Source organism: Ambystoma mexicanum, chromosome 9 (assembly GCF_040938575.1).
Source record: "Ambystoma mexicanum isolate Mex_15411 chromosome 9, UKY_AmexF1_1, whole genome shotgun sequence".
Lineage (NCBI taxonomy): Eukaryota > Metazoa > Chordata > Amphibia > Caudata > Ambystomatidae > Ambystoma > Ambystoma mexicanum.
The window spans coordinates 175,083,481-175,104,314 of NC_090931.1; the positions used below are offsets into that span (position 1 = coordinate 175,083,481).

The following is a 20,834-nucleotide window of genomic DNA, read 5'->3' on the forward strand; positions in this document are numbered from 1 at the left end:
TGTAACTGGCTGGAACGGTAAAAGTGCTGGCAACCGGAATTACCGGCACATTTACCGTATACTGGCAAACTCTTAATGAGCCCCATTGTCTCCCCTCTCAGCACACCACTTAAGGTATGCTGATCTCGAAAAATAAAACACATAAGGGGTAAAAAGTATCCCATTGCCCTGGTAATATTAGGAGCTATTCAGGGAAATAAGGAAAGGAAGCTCTAGGAGCTTCCAGCAACACTGCACCAAAGGTGCTGTGTGCTGCTTTAGTCAAGTGTAGATGCCGAGAAAGTTGGAGGAAAGCATGACTCCAAACAATGGTCAAAAAGGTTCCATACACCAGAGTAAAAGGAAGGGTGACTGGGGGAAAAGGTTCCCATGTACCCAGAAGAATTATCACAAAATCCAGGTGTCCGGCAAAATGTGCTGGGGGACTCACAGAGTGTAGATTTCACACAGGAAAGAGAAATCTACTCTTGAGAGGGAGCCCTAGAAAAACAAGTAGCATTTTTCAACACTTGGAAAACAGGGAACCTGGAGGGTTCAATTACTAATCGCACCAAGAGAATAATTTCTATGTTTAAAGGAACTGGAACCATTGGATGTGTATAAAGACTTTAGACTTGTTATAAGGAACCTAAAGAGAGGACTGAAAACCTTACTTTGATAAACTATGGAAAATCCATGTGAAACTGATGAACAGTACTTGTGAGTAACCCAAGTAGCTTTGGTCAGAGGAAGCCAGAGTGGAAGGCTTCTGCTCTGGCTAATTTGTATATTACATTTTTTCTTAAAGTGGTAGGGCCAGATAGGAGTTAGGTTTCAGACTAAAGACGATTTTGATTTGGACAATTGATGAGCACCCTTAGTTTATTTTTTTTTAGGCAGGGACAATTCCTCATAGCAATAGGGACAGATAGGCATTTTCTCTTTATTTATTGCAATTAAACCCCCTTGAAATGTTCAGCTCTAGTCCGATGACTCCTTCTGCACATGGGCTGCCAACGGTTATACCAGGGAGTCCCACTCTTCTGCTTCATACACAAGAGTCTACCCGGTGCATTAGTAGGTAGATCAGTAATGGGGGTGTGAGGGAGGTGCAGGGCTAGGGCAGAAATTATAGTAATAGGACTCAAATAAGCCTTCATTATTCATATACCCTAAATCTATCCCATCCTCTTACATTAACTCTGTATCCTTACTTGCAGATGGCCCCGATGGTGAATCCAAGAGGCAGCGTCGTTGGCAGATCCTTCAAGGAGTGGACAACCAAGTCAACCCTTAACAAAAAAAGAACAAAATGTTAAGGGGGGGGCGTGAGAGGGGCGAGCTCTCTCCATGCCGGGAACACTAGCATCAGAAGCAACTAAGACAATTTACACAGGTGATCTCAGAGTACACGTAAGAAGTATATGTAGGACGAAAAGGGAATAGAGTGTGTGTATTCCATACTAAACAACCCATTAAATTCCCACTAGCTTCCCTAGCCCTGGGCTCTCAATCGAAAACCCTGGTGGAATAACTTTCACTTCACAAACATCACAAGATGCTGTCAATAATAAAATACCAGGGGCACTTACTTAACCAGCTGCTGATGCACCAAGGTAAACCCTCCTCTGGCATGCACCATACCAGCTTCTGAAGCACCACTGTAAATTTCCCAAAAAACTGCCATGACAATTTTCTGAACCACCAGAGCCTGGAATCCTCATATGCATTAGAAAGAAAACAAGCTTGGATCACTGTTATCAAACCCCACAGCACCAGAGAAAATATTCAACATTCAGTGCCATACCTAACACATCAAAACACCGACAAGTCAAATCCATCAGACAATCCTCTTGAAGTCGATAAGGATAATACAACCAAAAATAGTCTGCTTGTCCTTAAACGCAGGCTGGCCAACCATCAAAATGGTAATATACCAGCTTGGAACTCACTAGATCCCTGAGCACCTCTAACTTAAAGGGATTATCAAGACAGGTCTCCTCAACAAGCACTTGAAATTATCCAACACAGAAACTATGGCATCCTGACACCCTACCGAAAATAGCCTGGGATCCCATTTGAAAATGCAATCCATAGCAGATAAAGCTGGAGATGTTATTAAAGAACACTGTCCCGGAATCTACTGCTATACTAAACACAGCCGGAGATATAATCATGAAAATGGCTTGGAACCAACTACCACTGAGATCAAACTCAGGAATACGGTCATAAAATGGATGACTATAGCAAGTCCTGTCTGGCATCTCAGAGGAGGAACTCATTACCATAGCAGAGAGCCAAGAATTTTACCCAGCATTATAGTCCGGGAATCTGCTACCTTTTGCATACGCAGACTGGACCTCACCAGGATTATTTTCCTGCCATAGCAAACACATCCTATGAACTAATCAGGGAATCGCATTCTTAAGTCAGTTACTTTAGGAAGAATTGTCGAGAAATTGCCCCCTCCTAGTACACACGGGTTCTGCTAGCACTGCAAATAGAGTTCTATGTCTAATTAGGCACTAGTGGCATGGCATTTGCTAGCAGGATGGGATCTCATAAGGAAAACCATCCAACTAACACAGGAAACAAAATATGGGATCTAAACAGGGAATACCATTCATGGCTCACCTTTTATCAAATATCCCTTTGTGTTACTGGAGATAATGCACCTCTAATGCCAAGCTGAAGCTGGTTAGGGGCAACTGTACTGTAAAGCAGCAACTCTAGCCGCAAACACAACAAAACAGCTCTTTGTTTCTAAACTGCTCTCACATGATAACTGCTGTTTTGGCAACTGCGGGCTCCCGCCTCCACTATGGCAATACCCTTTTTACGAAAACATGCCACAATCATAGTACTTGACACAGGCCGTACAGTGCACATCTAAAATACTCTCCAATCACTGCATGGGTATCAAGTAGTTACTGACTACAGGTCCCATCATTTACCACCACCCCCCAAACCAAAACGTTCTGAGCATAACCTGTGGTCCTACAGAAATGCCTTCTGCGTTCAGTCGATATAGCTTTGGTTAAAAAGCCGAAATTGCAATGAATTAAAATTAAGAGGCAAGAGTTTTACTAGAGCACAACTCCATAACAACTGTCAATATTTCTAAAAGGATTAGCTCAACTCAACCACCGTAGAGGTCGAAAAGTATTTGCATTGGATTAGGTATTAAACCTCCTGCCTAGTCTCCCCACAGAGCTGCATTCAGTACCCTATACCATTTCAAATTAACATTAACAATTGAGGTGCAGTTCCTAGCCACATGAGCAAAAACATGTTATTCAAACGAACATCGAACATGATCAATTCCTTACTCATTTCTCTCCAGTGCAGTCTCCAGCTCCTTCGTAAAGAGACTCTTCTCGCCAATCTGGATGCAAGAAAGAAGCATACAGACGGAAATATAGTCATAGGGGATACATGAATGCTGGGCGCACCAAAAGAACGTGGAAAGGTTTGAAAGTTCAAGAGTGGTAGGTGGAGTTATTTTTTCCAAACAACCCTGCATCAATAGTTAACTAATGTGGCATGCTCAAGATAAAAAAAACACTACACTACACACAATAAATGCATCCAAGCCACATGGATGTTTTGTTACTACAACCTCCACTATACACACTGCTGGTCTAGTGGAAGACCTGGAACTTGCAATTTTCAGGACTACATGCAACACCTATTTTGGTATACTGGAAGACCTAAAAAAGCATGATGGTGCTCTACTGGAAGCCTTATAAGAGGACTATGCACCACCAAAACCTTTGTTGAGCGGCCCTGGTGTGTGTGATAAGAGGACTGGTTAAAGCCAGCCCATGAGTGCATGGGTTTGTGAAGGGTGCTGTGAGCTGAAACGAGGTTGTAGACTCTCCTGGGTGCAAGAAATTCCACAGAACAGGTTATTTGAACCATGTTCGTTCTCGGTAGATAGGTTCCCACACTCTTGTTAATTATCTAGGGAAAACGCGGACCCTGCCTCAGTCCTGCTGGTCTTTTGCTGTCCGTCAGTGAACCCTGCATAGATTTATTTACCTGCTGGTACATTTGGCATCGAAAACCTGCTGCAATTTTGAGACCGTGTTTGGCCATACTGGCTATACTAGCTATATTAGGATATCATTACCGTAGCTCTGATTTGGATTTTTGACTGCTAGATGTCCTTTCTTGACTGTCCTCCTCCTCATACAGGGCTCGGTCCATTTCTGAGCAGCTTTACCGCCTTGGCCATCCGCCACCTCTCCCGTTTGTTTGAGCAGTCTTGGATCGCCTTCAGCATTCTTTTCTCCATGCGACCATTTTCTGCACTTTGTCTGCACCCCTTACCTCCTGTTCATCGAGCAGTGGAATTTGTGGCCAGACTTCGAATCTGGCACTGGAACGCTTCAAAAGGGTCTCCACGGGTGCCCCTTGTGGTCGATCGTTGACTTCTCCACACCCCTCGGGTAGAACTGGAATTTGCCTCTCTTTGCCCTCGAACCACAGCTGTGCCCACTGGCTTTACTGGTGAACTTTTGAACTCTCTTACAGTGACTTGGAGGTACTTGCCGGTCTCTGGACATTTTATTCTTGGGTCTATGGAGTTTTAGGCAAAGGACTGGATTTTCAGCAAGCATCAGTGATTTAAAGAGTATTTTTAAATTCTTACATTCCTCGGTTATGAAAAATGCCTCGTTACAATGCATAACTTCAAAGCATTACTCGATTGATTTTTCTAGGAATGCAATGATTTGGTACCATAAGTGTTTTCTGACTTTTGGTGGCCTCTGGCTCGATGTTCTAAAGTATTATACCCCTTGTGCTCCCTCTGGGAGCTATCTTAACTGTCTAGTGTGCATTTGGGATTATTTAGAAATTACCCTGACTGCTTAGTGTTGGCATTTGGAGTCGTCCTTATGACTTCATCACAACGTGTTTTTATTGTCTAGGCTTCAATTCCTTTCTCCACCTCCATTTGTATGTGTCTATCGCCAGCTAGTGTTAGGAGTGGGTTGTGTCTTGCCTGGCTATTACTGTTTTATACACGCACAGTGTTTTGGTAAGAATCATGTTTAACCTATAATATTTATTTGAACGGATTGTGATTTTATGAGAAAGGTTGCAATAAAGAGTACATTGTTCAGTATACTCGTTTGGGGTGTTTTCTTTGGTTACATGTACTTTCCTGGTAGCTCTCCTCCCAGCCTCGAGTTAAGCCTGGCTGTTTTGCTGCAGAGTGTCTGGTCTCTCCTTTTGTTGAGAAACAAGGCATCATCTTTAAGCTAGATTGTTGCACAGCCCTCGCCAAAAATCTCCTGAACACAGACACTTGGTTCAGGGTACATTTCAACTCACTTTACTTCCGATTGGTTTCTCTTCACCCTTCTGTCTCAAAGTAATTTTCCTCAACTCTTTTTCAAACCTCCTGGATACACTCACGCTACTGCGTGTGTTTCAACATCTTCTGAAATACATTCCTCCTCCTCAAGTCTCCATCCATTCTCTTTCTTAATACACTCATCTCCATGGATGTCACTTCCAACCGCCTTCTTAATATGGACTCCCTCCTCTCTGCAAATGCCAGTCTCCTACGCACTCTCCTCTCTCCCTCCACCTACCTCACCCTTTTTGTTGTTTCTCTAAATTCACTCAATGCTCTCCACTACTTCCTTACTTTGTCACCTCTAGCCTCAGCTGTTTTTTTTTGGCAACCTCTCCAGCTCCTTTTGCTCTTGCATCAAGTCTCCTCCAAAACACTAGCTCCAAACTCCCACTACGCATCTCCAAATCGCTGCTGGCCCATATACAAGGCTTAGCTAAAATGGTTGCAGTGGTCACATGACCGGTCACCTTCTGAGGTGTGCACGCTCACTGAGCCTTTTCCCTTGAGGGGGTGGGGAGACGGAAAACCCCTCTTCTGCCTTTTTTTAGTGGGATGTTTCTCACATTGGTTTCACTGTGGTTAGTGCGTGCACTTGCTGCTGTCCCTCTTAGTATCAGCAGGGGGTGGGGTGCGGATTACGTATGAATGTCCTATGTGGGGGTTGGACAGTACTTTTTATGAGGTATCCCGCTCTGTATTTTAGTCATTTTGTCCCAAAAATGTCACTGTGTTCTGGTATCTGGTGTATCTGTATGGGAATTTGTTTTACAGGCTTCCTCCCAGGTCTACATATGACACTCTCTGACCAGGTTTTCCTCCCAACTGAGGGGTGGATTAGAAGAGTTGTGGTTTTCCCAACTGGGCTGGGTGACTTGGCTTGGGGATATTGATGCTCCAGTGTACCTGCGGTAACATATCAAGTGTTACTATCACCACGAAATTACTTTGTCACTCTGCCCACCCTACAATGAATGCAAGAGAATAATTGCTGCTTCAACAACCATTACTGTCCGAGAGCAGCACTGGTGCTTGGCCAACCATAATTGCCCATGTCTGATGATTTCTGATCCAACCATCCCTAGCTAAGAGCATCCTGGGTTCTGAACTAATCAATGTCGGAGATACAGATAAAGGGTGTATTCGGCACTTTTACTCTGTAAAAATTTGCAAATACCCCCCAAAAAATTACTAGGGAGTCAAAATACTTGTTTTGTTTTCTTCCCTTCTATTCCATATGTGTAATATGTACTGTGGATATGCTGTTTATATTTTAATTTAAGGGTTCAGCCCTGAAGACGGATTCTATCCGAAATGCATAGGCGATTTTGAACCCATGTAACAGCAACACTGCCTCATTTCTATATATTGAAACAAACTTTTATATATGTGGTCACAGATTTTGATTTGAGAAAGGAAACATTTCAAATGTTTCGTACGTAAAGTGTTAATCAGATTCAGCTCATTCATTGGCCAAAGCATGAACACGTGGCCATTTTTTCTGCTGAGCTCCGAAGACAATCAGGATTAGTCTATAAAGATATTAATCATATCCTTGAGTTTAAAGGTTAGCAGTGCCCACCTTTGTCAGGTTTTCTATATACTTTATATTTTATTCCCTACTTAAAAAACAATAAAATAGGGAATACAATACTCCCAATTCGAAATCCTACCCTGATCGCAGTGTACAACATTCATTGCTCCCCCAGGTGGAACTTGGGATTTGTGTGGTGAACACTCCCATTCATAGACTACTTTATCATTACCTTGGAGAGGGCTGTATCCAGAATTTTGTCTCCAGTGGTTGACATGGCAACTGTTGAGAGAAAATGAAATTACTTAAGTGCAATACACAAGCAAGAGTAGTCTGGGGAGCAACACGCGCAATACATCCCACCATTGATATTTTATCCTGCATCCCACTCACCAATTTCAAACTGGGCACCAGGAAACCGCTCAGTAAGCATTTCTACCACACTGTCCGTCTGGATCCGAGCGAGCTGCACCAACAGAGAAGAACCACAATCAATGACGGATTTACGCAGCACTCCACAATTTTTCAAGGACTGTGAAGTACACTAAAAAGACTCGTCATCCAACATCTCACACAGGCCAGCAGAGAGCCTGAACTGAATTCCCACCTATCTGAACTGCGTGCATGCTACAGTTTAATCTCCCATGTAACGAGGTGCAGGCTTTTTAAGAGCAACATCACATCCAAGGTACCGGGTGAAAGGGATACTGGCTTGTTTTACTCAATACAAATCAGGTAGATACATAAGGAGAAACAATGATCCCCAACTAAAAGCACGGTTCTTGTCAGTGTGGCTAAGCCTCTTTCAGCATCATACAATGCATATCCAGAAAGTCTCATATCCACATATTGCAATCTCGAATGGCCAAATGCTTCCAAAAGAATGCCAAGTGACGCCTCATACACCCATCTACAGATAGCATAGCGCCAGGTCACGGTCCAATTTCCGACTGCACTCAATGTCACTCAGAGTACGGGTCATAGGACTACATGCGGTCTTAGAATATACCTACCTTAGAGGAGAACAGTGAACAAGGTCCAATGGTGTCAATGTGATCTTTCCCACCTCTCAAACCCACACAGACTCGTATTGGTTGAGGCTTAGGTTTGGGTGGGTGAGCTTGGGGGCTAGACTGATCTGGCAAGAAAGGAGCTGAATGACTTCGGCAAGACAGTAGGAGACGCTCTGCATTGGGGAGTCCAACAGCTGAAGGCTACGCCTGCTTGCTATTCTACCCTGCTATATAGATCGTTTAAAGGAAAGCAATATATAAAACCACATATTATAATATGAACTGCACACTGAACTAACTGACATCATGGGACTGCTTTTTGGTACCCCAAAGCCCTTTTTGATGTGCTTATTCTTGTTTAAAATATATTTGCTCTGGCTGTGAGGTAAATCCATGTTCAACTTAACTTAATACAAATTAGAAGCCATCAAGTTATCCCATGCATGGGTACACATCAGGTCCAGTATATCTGCATTGTGGGGCTTGCAGACATGCACTTATATTGGTTCCTTACACCAACCCAATGATGCGGGCTGCAAACACCCATGTCATCATTCTTTATTGATTTCCTCGTAGGCCTCTGGCCCTGGGGAATTGACTGGACTGTACCCCTCCCCCACCCCCGGATTTCCGTTTGGATCACTTTACTTAGAATTCTATCACTAAAAGACTACTGACCATTTACTGTATTAAAGCCTCGGGACCGGCTTTGCTTGTACCACCTGACGGAGACAAACTGTGCGCAACTGAGCGGTGTGCTCTACTGGTACCACCTGACGGAGACAAACTGTGCGCAACTGAGCGGTGTGCTTGTGCAGTGAACGCACCAGCCTCACCGAAGGTAAACTAGTCTACGCCTGTGTGCATTCCAGTTACACAGACCCTGCTCAGGTTCAACAAACATACTAACCCACTATATACCTCTTCAACTATGCAATTTGACGCAGATGCCACGATACACATCTAAGCTCGGGAGAAAAAAACAAGTTATTAAAAATTTTGAAAGCAGAATCTCTTAGTTTCCCATCCATTGCAGACTCACGTAAACTCGCTCATATTTCTCATCTGAGAAGGTATGCCCGTACTACAGTAAAGCATAGCTTTTCCCCGGTGATCTTATCCCTTTTAGAGCCTTGTATTTCCCCTGCTTTTCTGAAACTTGACTCTCAGATACCAATATAAACATCATTACTGAGCTTGCATCATGTTGCGTATGGTGAACGCAGGGGAATCACACACAGGATCCGACGTGAGATTGCAGTTGTCGCCTTTATTGTCACACACAAGGTAGAGCAAGTCACTCACTACATAGCGACCTCCAGCTGCATCCCCCTCAACGGACCATCCTGGAACTTGGAACTCTTGAGGCTGAGTCAGGTTCCATGTTTCATGTGGCAGAACAGGCAACCACTTACAACAATAACTATAACCTCTATGCAAGTAATGAGAAGCCATCAAATGAATGCAGTGATGAATGACATGCATGAATATACAATAGGATGACATGTGCACACACCCATGCTGATGAACTCCAACAGAATACTGAGCTCTCCTAACACATCATGGCTAATCCACTCGTACACGCCTGCTAATCTCAAAATGCTGCAGTCCAAAATTATATTTAATGCTAACATCTTCTGATGTGGTAATTGTCAATCATCCTATGTCCCTACTTTTCAAGAATGTGTCTGTGATTTTTAGATCTTTAGTTGTCCGACACGCTGTTCACGCTAGTGTGTTAGCAGTGATTTTAATTACTGGTTGGAAGACCCTAGCGCTCCACATACGAAGTATATATGGACCTTGCTGAATCAATTGGGTTTAACCCAATTAATGAAAAAACCAACCCATTCATGGTGGCACTCTTGACGAATCCCTTTATAAAAGCTCTCCTGAACCACTCAGCTGGTTGATCCATACAGGTGCAGCCTTGACTTCACATGGTCTCCATCTAGAGACAAAACCAAAACCAAGCCGCACCAGCCTTTACTCATAATGGTTTTCAGTTAAACTGGAAGCAATGACTCCAAATTTCCCTAGTGCCAATGTCAATTCCCTCCTTTCGACTTCCAACCTAGATCCGGACAACCTCTTGATATATTTAAATAAATCTATTGAAACAATGCAAAACGTGTTATCCTTAGCACTCCATTGGACTGGTGTCTGAAAAGAATAACATTCTTAAAGCGGAGCGAAAAGTGTGCATTTGCAGGTCTGACTGACATGCTTACTTTTAGACTAGCTCTAGACCCGGGGAAAAAAACGAGAACAGCTGCTATTCTAATCCGATATTTAATGCCCAAAATAACCAAGTAATTATTCAGGATCCCAGGCAAGTTAAAACATTCACGCTCAATAAATCTGTGACAAAATTGGTGCCTTCTTCACTTCTAAAATTGTAAAACATTTGATGTTAACTTTCCACTCTCTCACTTATGCCTAATCCCAATGCTCCCTTTCCTGCATGGTATGTGGACCTACCTGTCCAAACTCAACTGTTGCAAATTTAACAGCTTTCGGCACGCAATGCAACAAGGAAGAACCAAGCAAATATCAGCACATATGCAGAACACTCCCAAGCAGATGCCCACCTGTTATGTAGCCGCTCTGCGGCTCCCAGACAAACAAGGGGTAACGAGCCTGGGAGACCCTCACAAAAAATGCGAAACGCACTCTCAAGCTCACCGCAGCGGGCCGCCATCAGCAAAATCAGGCAGACATGCATATGAGAAAGTGGAAGAGCTTGGACCCCATTTTAGCACTTGGAGAAAGGATAAAAGGAGACACAGTAAATTGTGGGTTGCTCGGGTGTGGTCAGAGGAGGCGAAGACAGACGAAGAGAGAGGTGGAGGAAGGATGGTGCAGAGGAGCATGGAGGTGAATTATTCAGGGAGTGAACAATGTGAAATATTGGTTGCTGAGAGGAAGGGGTTCTTGTAGGTACGATTGGAGGAGTAGCAGGTGTGAATGAGTGAATGACTGAAAGAGTGTATGAGAGAGTGATTGAGTGATTGGGTGTGGATGCGGCAGTAGTAGTGTGGAGAGTGATGTGGGGAGAGGAGAGTAGTAGTGCAGAGCAAAGGAGGAGGGACTAGTAGGAAGTAAGATTAGAGGCTGAACCATAGCGAGAGGAACATCAGAGGGATAGAGGGGGGAAAAAAATAACAGAGAGAGAGGATGAACGGTGGTTGAAGTAGGAAGGATGAGTGACAGATGTTGTGAAAGGAAAAGATAGAGTGGGACTCGAGTATTTTGGGAGGCACAATTTAACTCACACAACCTTGACTTACAGAACATTGGTGGAGTCTTGTTCACTGAGGGAGCGATAAGATAAGGAGTTTGCCTTTAGGCCATTAGATCAAGCTAGATGCCATTTGGATAGTAGGGGTTACTGAACGCTAGTGACAAGCCTGGCGTTCAGGAGAGCAGATGGTTTCTAAAAATAAAAACCCTTGAACGGTCTCTGCTAGTTGGTGTGTTCTTGAGGCCATCTGTGACCCACGTTTCAGTAAGCATGGTGAGCCAAGGACCCACATCTGGTTATATCCTTGTCAATCATCTCTAGGGTTGTAAAAGGTTTAAACAAAACGTATGGTTGCTTTCTCCTCCTGTACAGAGGAAACGTGGTCTGGACATTTTGGCTGGACTGCTTCTTTGGGGAGCAGAGCCAAGACTTGATGGTTTGTGGATGCACCCCCTTCCCTTAAAACACAAAATAGAATTGAAGGGTACCAAGAAGAATTACCTAGTGGTTGTGATGAATTCAAAGCTTTTCATTAACAATGTTGAATGTAACTGCTGCAGAACTCTGAAATCAACTGTGGGTCGCAGGTTCCAATATAGCTTAACATGCCTGCTGTAGGGAATCCTGTTAAACTTCAAGTCACAGATCATTATACCACCAAGGCTGGCTTGAAGTTGACCTATCATCCAAAACGGTGTGTTCTTTTGCAAATCATTGCCTACCGGATTCTCCACTTCGCTAACAGTGTGATATCAGGCAAATCATTCTCTCAAAAGATCCCTTCCATTACCTTAAAAAAATAGAGGACCACTTAAAAACAAGTTACATATTCGCAGTAAGGTCTTTCAAAAAAACTAACCACCACCCCAAAGAAGATGGCCATCACATTGGGTCCAGGAGTCACAGGCCCACTGCCCATCACCCTCTGAGATGGGATTGACACCTTCTCTTGCTGAAATCTGCATCATCCTGACTTTACCAAATTGTGCCATCCTGGGTAAATCAACAAGTTGAAAGTGATCGGAAACCAGTTAAATGCTGGTCAACAAAGTGAAACCAAAAACCAGACCAGGTGCACGACCTCTCAAATAAATCACACTTGTAACAAGTAGTGGTTTACCTGTTTTTCCACACTCTGCGTTACACAATAGGACACAACCCGTGCTATTATGGCCAACAGTTTTTAGCATATAATTGCCAGGCCTATGGCTTTGCCAATTCTGGCTACTGTCGTCCACTTCATCAACTACAAATGTGCACTAGCCATTGAGTAGTGAGAATTGACTCTTGGCGAATAAGAAATGGTTTGCTGTGTGTATGTATAGAATTGAGATGGCAAGCGCCGTTTTAGGTGTGGCTAGCAGCTTGAAGCCTGTGCCCCCAGCCCCAGTTTGAATTCTTGGCAATCTTTCAGATGTTGACAGACAAGTGCAGATTCAGTATCTGACCAGCCAGTTCCATGGAGTGCGAGGACTGCCGAGGTCAGCATCTGAATTAAGAAATTGCAACTTCATTTTGGACAAGTTGGTAACACTTTACTTTCCCCCCACAAATTCGTGGTTTCGTTTCCATCCCCTAAAGTAGCATTTTACTATGAACTTCCACAAGTAAGAAGTAAATTGCCATGCATGTACTATCTTCATTTGGGAACGAACCTACATGCAGATGGATTTCCGAGCTTGTCTTTGTGTTGTATTGTATTGTCAGTGCCCAAAGCGTTGAAATGGTTCTGTATGCCCTCTGAAGCTGGCAAGCACTTTGCATTCCCGATACGGCACGACCTTACTGAGTTTAACATTCCGATGCCTGCCCAGAAAGGTGCATTTTCTGTGTCCCCCAAAAACTACCAGTTCTTTTGCGATTCTGAGAGTTTGAAAAAAGGTTGCGTTCTGCGGTAAAACACGGATACATTAGTGTTGTACCACACGCTAGAATAAAATGCAGTGGGTGAAAACTAAAAAACATTTGCGGCAATTCCTCCTTTTCATTAAGATCGCACAACACGGGCGCTTTAAAAAAATAATAATAATAATTCATAAATAAATCAGAAGAGCCATTTCTTGTTGTGTTGGCAACCAGGCAGTCGTTACGTTTTCATGTATTATAGAAAACTATGGATAATTAAGACTGCCGTATATACACATCGGTGCGTAGGAAAGTGTGGCAATTAGGTAATGCATGCAGGCTTCTTGGATAGCCCGTAATGCCACTTTCTGACTGCTTGAAGTCTACTAGTACCAGTGGTAGAGTATTTGGGGAAAGTGCTACATTCATCAGGTGGTATATTATAACAGTGATCCCGCGTTATGTTCTCCCTCCAGTTACAAAAGCTTATGAAACGAACAGACATCATTTTAGGTCGAAGACTGCACGTTTCCCACCCATGGAGGCTACCGCCGATAGTAAGACCTTGGAAGGCCTCACCCGGGAAGAGCCCCTCCCATTCTTGTTCCCCTGTATGATGCCTGGGTGAGGCTTATCGCACTGTGCAAGGGGGGTAAGCGGCACAGCTGGGATCACCATCCACTCCCATTAGAGCTGCGGTACAACGCTTACACTCCCCCTTTCTCCTATCTGCTGACCACGCCCCACCATCCATCTGTCTCTCATCCTGCTCAACTGGGCTTCTCGGCTACTGGAACTGTCACTTTCGACAGCGAATTGGTTTTATTTTTGAACACTTTTCCTCATGCCAATTATGTAACTAGATTCGAAGTGGCTGTTAGGCAAGATTGCATGTAGTAACCCTGTGGGAGACTACACCCTCCTTGTCCTCTTGGCAATAGGTAACCCAACCTATGCTATAGGCCTGTACCACAGGTTGGTAGAGTGACTGAGCAGCCAGGCTTATCTCAAGAGGGGTCAATGCGAGCTGTAGGGGCGCAACATAGAGACTCACCGTGGCAGGTATTCCAATAACACTTATACTCAAAGTTTCCTCTTAAAATAATTATTTATTAATTTAACAACCAGTTTTAAAATAATCCTTCCTTAGAATGGACAATATGCAACAATAAAATACACTCCTTCAGTTTCAGTTAAGTAAGTAGATACCCTTTTGGGATGTCACATACACTTCCAACAACCCGAGGTGACTTCAATAGCTAGGACACTGTGGACATTGATATATCACTTTGACACTTAATGCAATACTGAGGTTGTGAAAAAAGGGAAAGGTTAGTGAAGGAAACAAAGGTTAACAAGTTCTCTGGACAGGTAAGTACTTTACAATCCCCCAATGAAATATAGGTTAACCCTTTCCCAGCTATACAAGTAACTTATGTATGGCTTTTTGGAGGGACAGATAAACACAAAGTCAGAGGGTAAGGGGGCCAGGACAGCCAATGTCAATTGAATAAAGTCTAGGGGAGCTGAGGCACTCCTTGAAGATAGCAAATTAAAGTCTTGCACAATGTTATATAGAGAATTTGTAGAAAAGAATCACTGTTCGGCCACAAGCTGGGAGGCTTGTGAAAAGCAAAGATGCAAGAAACTCTGTAAAGGGCAGCAAATGCAAGTCTCCAATGAGAGCAAGCAAGCCACACACAACAAGATGTAAGTACCCCTAGTTAGACAGTACCTTGGATCTGAAGAAAGGGGTCCAGCTAGCTTCTGTTCCGGATGTAGTCCTGCAGATCCTTTCTTCCTGGACCTCAGTTGTGGGGACAAGAGGGAGGACGTCTGGGGACTCGTGCACTATGGTATGAAGGTTGCAGGAAGCAATGGGCTTACTCCAGATCAGCAGTACTTTGCGGTTTCAGCTACCGGAATATAGCACCACTGCGGTTCTTGGACACCTTGTGGGCTCCCCTTGCTTCTGGGGCCCAGCACACTGTTGAGATGGCTCAGGCTTGAGTCGTCCGGCTTCGAGGGAGTCCTTCGGATCGTCCTGGAGCTCGGGTCCGGCTTAAAGACATTGCACTTGTTCCTGGTGTTCCTTTCCCCTGGCACTCTGTTCCAGCAGCAGCAAAGAAGTACAGCCAGCAGGGAGAGGGGTTCCAGTCAAGCTCGTCTTGGGGTCAGTTGGTCCCACCAATGCAAGGGAAGAAATCGTCTGTTCCGGGCTTCTCTAGTCGATTTGAAAATTGGAGCTTCAGCACTGCAGCAAGGATTCACCGGGCAAACCAACGGTCCGAGAGGGTACAGCAAGCTTCTCTTCCAGTTTCTTCGTCCAGTGGTCGACTCTGCCTTCCTTGCAAAATACCTCGCCTTTTATGCAGGTTTCTCCCATTCATTCGCAGCCTAGCTGTCCCTCACACAGCAGGGTGGCTGTCCTTCAAGGACAGCCAGCCAGCCAATCACCTTTGGCTGCATTCCTGTCACCAAGGAGACTAAGCACAGGGAGTTTCGGGAACCTCCCTCACTTCCTGCCCTGCCAGAAACGCTGGAGCCAGAGGCAGGCTTCACCCGTGAATCCCACCAAAGACAAACCGAACAAAGGGACCAAACCTGGTTTGGCGTGCAGAGTAAAACCTAAGAAGGACCTCACAAGCAAGAAATGGCGAAAAAAGAAGACCAGGGCCATTTTGACAAAATGGTCACCCATGGGTTCAATACTGCAGCAGAAGATTCAGCCTGCAGTAAAAACACACAATGGTAGGAAAATTAAGCCACCAGCCATTAATTGTAGTGAGGGTAACATACAAAATGTTACATGAGAAAGTAGACAGAGGGGATACTAAGTAACCCCCCAGCACTCCACATAAGATAGCGTGTGCTGGGTCTACAAAGAGAAAAAGGTAAGTAAAGCCAATTTCACTTTACTACTCTTGGAAACAGTAGTTTATTCAAGAGAAGGTATTTAAACCTTTATAGAAATCCAAAGGACTTCTCTGTGACACTGCACTAAGGGTGCTGTGTGTCACAATACAAAAGGTGATGCCTATGGAGTTTGTCAAGACTCCAAAACCAACAGAAACACAGGGTCCAAATCAGATAAAAACACATGAGAGAGTGAGAAAAAGGGCACACTCCCTCCAGGGTAAAAATTAAAAGTCTGGGAGTCTCTAAGGTAGAAGGGAATTAACACAGAAATGAGAATTCTCCCTAACAGTGGCATATTTTTACAACAGCAAAACGTCAGGACTGGGATCGGTCAGTGTGTCACTTTATCAGGGAGGGCAGGGAGAATGGAGCTGCATTGGCAGACTTGTTTGTGGGCCACAGTACCGGGATATAAAGGAACGCTATCAGGGAGAAGGGAGATTAATGGGCAGAGCGGTTTGCGGGCCACAGTGCCGGGATATAAAGGAGGGCTGTCAGGGAGAAATTAGATTAATTGGCATAGCTGTTTGTGGGCCACAGTGCCGGGATATAACGGAGAGCTGTCAGGGAGAAATTAGATTAATTGTCATAGCTGATTGTGTGCCACAGTGCTGGGATATAAAGGAGGGCTGTGAGGGAGAGTCATTGGCAGAGCTGTTTGTGGGCCACAGTGTCAGGATATAACGGAGAGCTGTGAGGGAGATTCATTGGCAGAGCGGGCCATACTGCCACAGTATCAGGAGCGCTGTCAGGGAGGATAGAGAAGCACTGACAAAGACGCAGGGGCGCAACGAAACCTACATTTCGGGGACGGGCAAAGTGGTGATGGGAGGGGCCACTTCAGAAAAAAAGCATGGCAAACTTGGAGGCTCCGCCCCCACTGTTCTAACCCCCCCCCCCATGGGCTGGTGTGGGGACCAACTATCAAATAGTAGATTTTAAAGCACAATATGCAGAGAGGCGATGGAAGTCGTTCTTGAAAGTAGCAGCTTTAGAGTTTTACTGCGTTTGTTCAAGTACGTTTATCTGCACAAACACAGTAACACTTTAATACTGCCAGTTTCGGGAAAGGCTTCCCTTACCGCTCTGCCCAACATCCAGGGGTGCACCTAGGCTAAAATGTAGGTTGGACTAACCCTTCAAATGTTGGGCGAGGCACTAACTTCAGAGACGGTGGGGGAGTGCCAAACCTATGTGTGTATGGGGCATCTAACTTCTTTACGGATTTTAATGAGACTATTCTAGAGCATCTTCAATGTTACAAGCAGTTCACTATCTCCTTTAAGTCTGAAAACACCTAGTTAAGGACTACTGTGAGAATGAGCGGTCTGCTGTCACCCCTACCTTTCCAATCACTCTCTTGGCATGCAAGTACTAACCCCACATCAGAATTTCGATTGCCTAAAAATGTATGCATATGAATGCTGGTGCTAACTATAAAATGCTTTACGTAACTAAGGTTTCCACAAAGCACTTCGAGGGATCATACCTCGGGTTCTCTGCATTTCATAACATATCCCCAAACCCATTGAAGAAGATCATCACTGAAGACTTGGGTGCTTCTGGCCTGCACCCGCCTACCAGCACCGTCATTCCTGATGTACGTCACAATGCCTTTAAATTCCATACAGAGCTTACAATAGATTGCAAAACCACACCTTTGAATAAAAACAGATGAGGAGGCAAGTTCAAGTAGAGTCGGCGCTGCATCCTGTGCCACGTAAGTTGCTTATTCATGTTAAAAGTGCTGTATTCAGAACAGTGGTGGAAGTGGAAAAAGGAACTAGTGGTAGTCTGCATCCGAAAAGGAGGGAGAGAGATGGCGGAAGATGGGGGAGGGTAAGACTGTGCCGGATGGGGTTTGACCTTTGGTTTGCCATCTACAATGTCTCTTATTGCTTTGTGGGTAGGCTAGACATTGCCTGGAATAATAAACAAGCACTGGCCAAGCTGACAGTTGGGCTATTGTGCAAGTATGGGACAGGCACTGATAGGTATTACCTTGTGATAAGATGTCAACGGCTGAAAAATTGAGTGATTACCTAGGCATACGATGGCATTAACTGGCAAATGCTTTCCTAATACCTTAACCCAAAACTGTTGGCTTTGTGATTGCTTATTTTTAAAAGGAGTTCAGTGCATGGAACAGATCTGAATCAAGTGGCTGAAGGCACGCTTGGTGGAGGCTTTTTTACTGCACCAGAAGCCACTTACAACTGTAATTAAGTCATTAACTCTCAGCAGACTGCTTAGAAATAACCTTGAAAGGCTAATGGTTGATGTTAATGCTTGATGGAGCTAGCTCAGAGATCACATGAGGATGTATTAAGGAATGGCAGGTAGTGGGTGGCATTGGCCATAGCAATTAGCATGGCAATGGGCATTGAGTGGGCTGGTAAATCACAAAAGCTGTGTGTCCCTCCTCACAAGTAGTGAGGAGGGACACATTGTACTCCAGTTCAATAGTTTCGTCTTACAGCCAAAATTCAAAATAGAATGACGTAAAACTAAGGTAAAAGTGAATCTCTCTGGTCAGTTGCCCCTCTGGCCCTTGGCTGGTCTGGTGAACTGTCCTCTGGTCCTTGGCTCCCTTGCGAGTTGGACCTTTGGTTCATCCCACCCTTGGTCTTTGGTTCTCTGGTGAGTCGGTAGCAAAAACAAGAAGCAAAATGCTTACATTTTCTGTCAATCACACAAACATGTATGTACCTTAGCTACCTGAAATGCACATAACCACTGCTCCACACAGCCAACAAAATATCTGAAACGTTCACTGTACAGAGCAATATATTTTAGGGTCTGCACACATCAATGCTGTAACAAAGCAATCTTGGACTGGGCCCTCTGCTACTGCATTAGCCCCCTACCCTATTTCTTGCAGATCCTGAAGCTCCTAAAAAGTGTGAAATGGCAGATGGTGTGCAATGAAAGTCAATATCATAGCATAACAGGACATAGCAGGATGGCGGGCAGTACTCTGGACGGCCAAGCAACTTCAGTGGCTGGGAGCAACAGGGGAGAAAATGTAATGTTGGTTCAACCACAGTTAGTCCGCTATATTACAATATCTGGTGCACTGACTGGCTGGTGAGACTATGGGCCTCATTACGGGTCCAGCGGTAACCCCATTGGTGCTTCTGTGACCGGTCTGCCTACCGTGGCCAACGAGCACGCTAGGGTCAGACCTGCCGGGCACAGCGTCCACGGCAGGCAGACTCTGAGTTTGCTGATCCAGAAACAAGGGTGCCGGCGAGCTTACCGGCACCCTTGTTTCCGGACCGGCAAACTCCTAATGAGGCCCTACGTCTACCTGTCAAATCAAGTGATACGAGACTGGGAAGGGCCAGTGCAGCAATAATGCAATTCTGTGTGACAGTATTGGAGCCACTAGAAGAGAAGCACCAGGGTACACCAATGTGTCCCTACACTTATTAAAACTGTCCTATTTCAGGGTGTAAACGTAATCACTTATAAGCACTCCAATGTTTGCAGTTTAAGTCAGGGTGGGATTACATTATTGGCCCAGGATCACACACTTACACTAAACAGCGAAGCAGGGATTTTAACCCACTCTGCAATTTAGGCATGGCCACCTTCTTCCATGCTTTACTTGGAACAAATATTTAAGTTTTGGGTGTCAAGGCCTACAACGAGTTTACTTGCAAAATACACAAATTGCATAGTAAAGCACCATGAAAATGTAAATCCTTACAGCTACATGTTGGGCCAAAATAATATCAGTGTACCTCTTTTTTTCACATCCGGAATGGAAAACTATAAGATGCTAAATATCGATTTACCCACTTAATTTTCAGCGCTTTAAGATACACAAACCTCCAGTGTGCTGGTATGTATGGTTTTAAGAACATTCACATAAGGACACCAAAGCAAACTATACTTTTTAGCATATCAAGATATTAGACATGATGGGTATGAACAAATATTTCAAAGGGTGCTGTATTTTGTTGCTCGCTTTAACTGTCACGGATTTGTGGGGTGACTGGTGGTCTTTCAGTTGGAAATTCACCAGAATGTATAAGAAAGGCTATGCTACTGCTGCTGCTGATGACAAAAGAAACGTGTTGAGTTCACTACGTCACTGGCTGGAGAGCCAGAGAAGCAGCTCGTGTGTCTCAGGGGGGCTGTGACTGGAAATCTGACCCGAGCAGACTGTAGATTTGTCTCGGAATAAACCAAATACGCCCAGGACTATGTTCCTGATCCTTTGAACTGTGTTAAAGGCTCAGCGCGGAAGCCCCGCCCCAGAGCTCATGGGAAGGAGGGGTGGTTTGGGGGCGGGGGTGAATTCAGCCGAATAGCTCAATGGCGTTGCCCGCCTTGGCGGAATGGTCTGTGGGCTACAGTGCCATCGTATTGGGGAGCGATGGCAGCCAGGAAGAGAGATGCATTGGCAGAGCTGTGCGTGGGCCGCGTGCAGGGATATAAAGGGGGATACCAGTGAGAAGGGAGATGCATTGGCAGAGCGGTCTGTGGGCCAGCGTCAGAATACAACGGAGCGCTGACAGCAAATAGGGATGCATTGGCAGAGAAGTTTGTGGGCCAAAGTGCCACCTTATCAGGGAGCCCTGGCATGGAGAATAGAGATGCATTGGCGGAGCTGTATGCGGGCCACGGTGCCGGGATGTAAAGGAGGGCTGTCAGGCAGAAGGGAGATGCATTAGCAGAGCTACGTGTATGCTGCTAAGGATCAGGACTGAGGTTGCTTGGCAGATTTATGTTCGTCTTGTTATTTAAATTAGGAAGCGAGGAGGGGGGGGGTTAATCAGGATTGAGGTGCCCTGGCAGAGATATGCCTTGGCTTCACCACTGAATTAGCAGCAGCTCGGTCGGGGTGCACAGAACAGAGCGGATACACGTAGATACACGCTGGAGTCCAACCGGTGGCAGTAGGAGCGCCCGAAAATTCAGAGAAGA

At 44.9% G+C, this 20,834-nt stretch overlaps 1 protein-coding gene across 4 annotated transcripts in view; it reads right to left on the reverse strand.

The window, feature by feature from the left end:
• The window catches only part of HMBS (hydroxymethylbilane synthase), a 174,197-nt gene that overhangs the window by 130,519 nt on the left and 22,844 nt on the right, over positions 1 to 20,834 (reverse strand). For all 4 annotated transcript variants that reach the window (XM_069614388.1, XM_069614387.1, XM_069614386.1 and 1 more), the window contains exons 3-6: positions 7,272 to 7,344; positions 7,111 to 7,160; positions 3,309 to 3,364; positions 1,194 to 1,271 (exon numbers count right to left, since the gene is read on the reverse strand). In XM_069614388.1, coding sequence (XP_069470489.1) covers positions 1,194 to 1,271; positions 3,309 to 3,364; positions 7,111 to 7,160; positions 7,272 to 7,344 — 257 coding nt within the window. The remainder of the gene's footprint in view (positions 1 to 1,193; positions 1,272 to 3,308; positions 3,365 to 7,110; positions 7,161 to 7,271; positions 7,345 to 20,834) is intronic.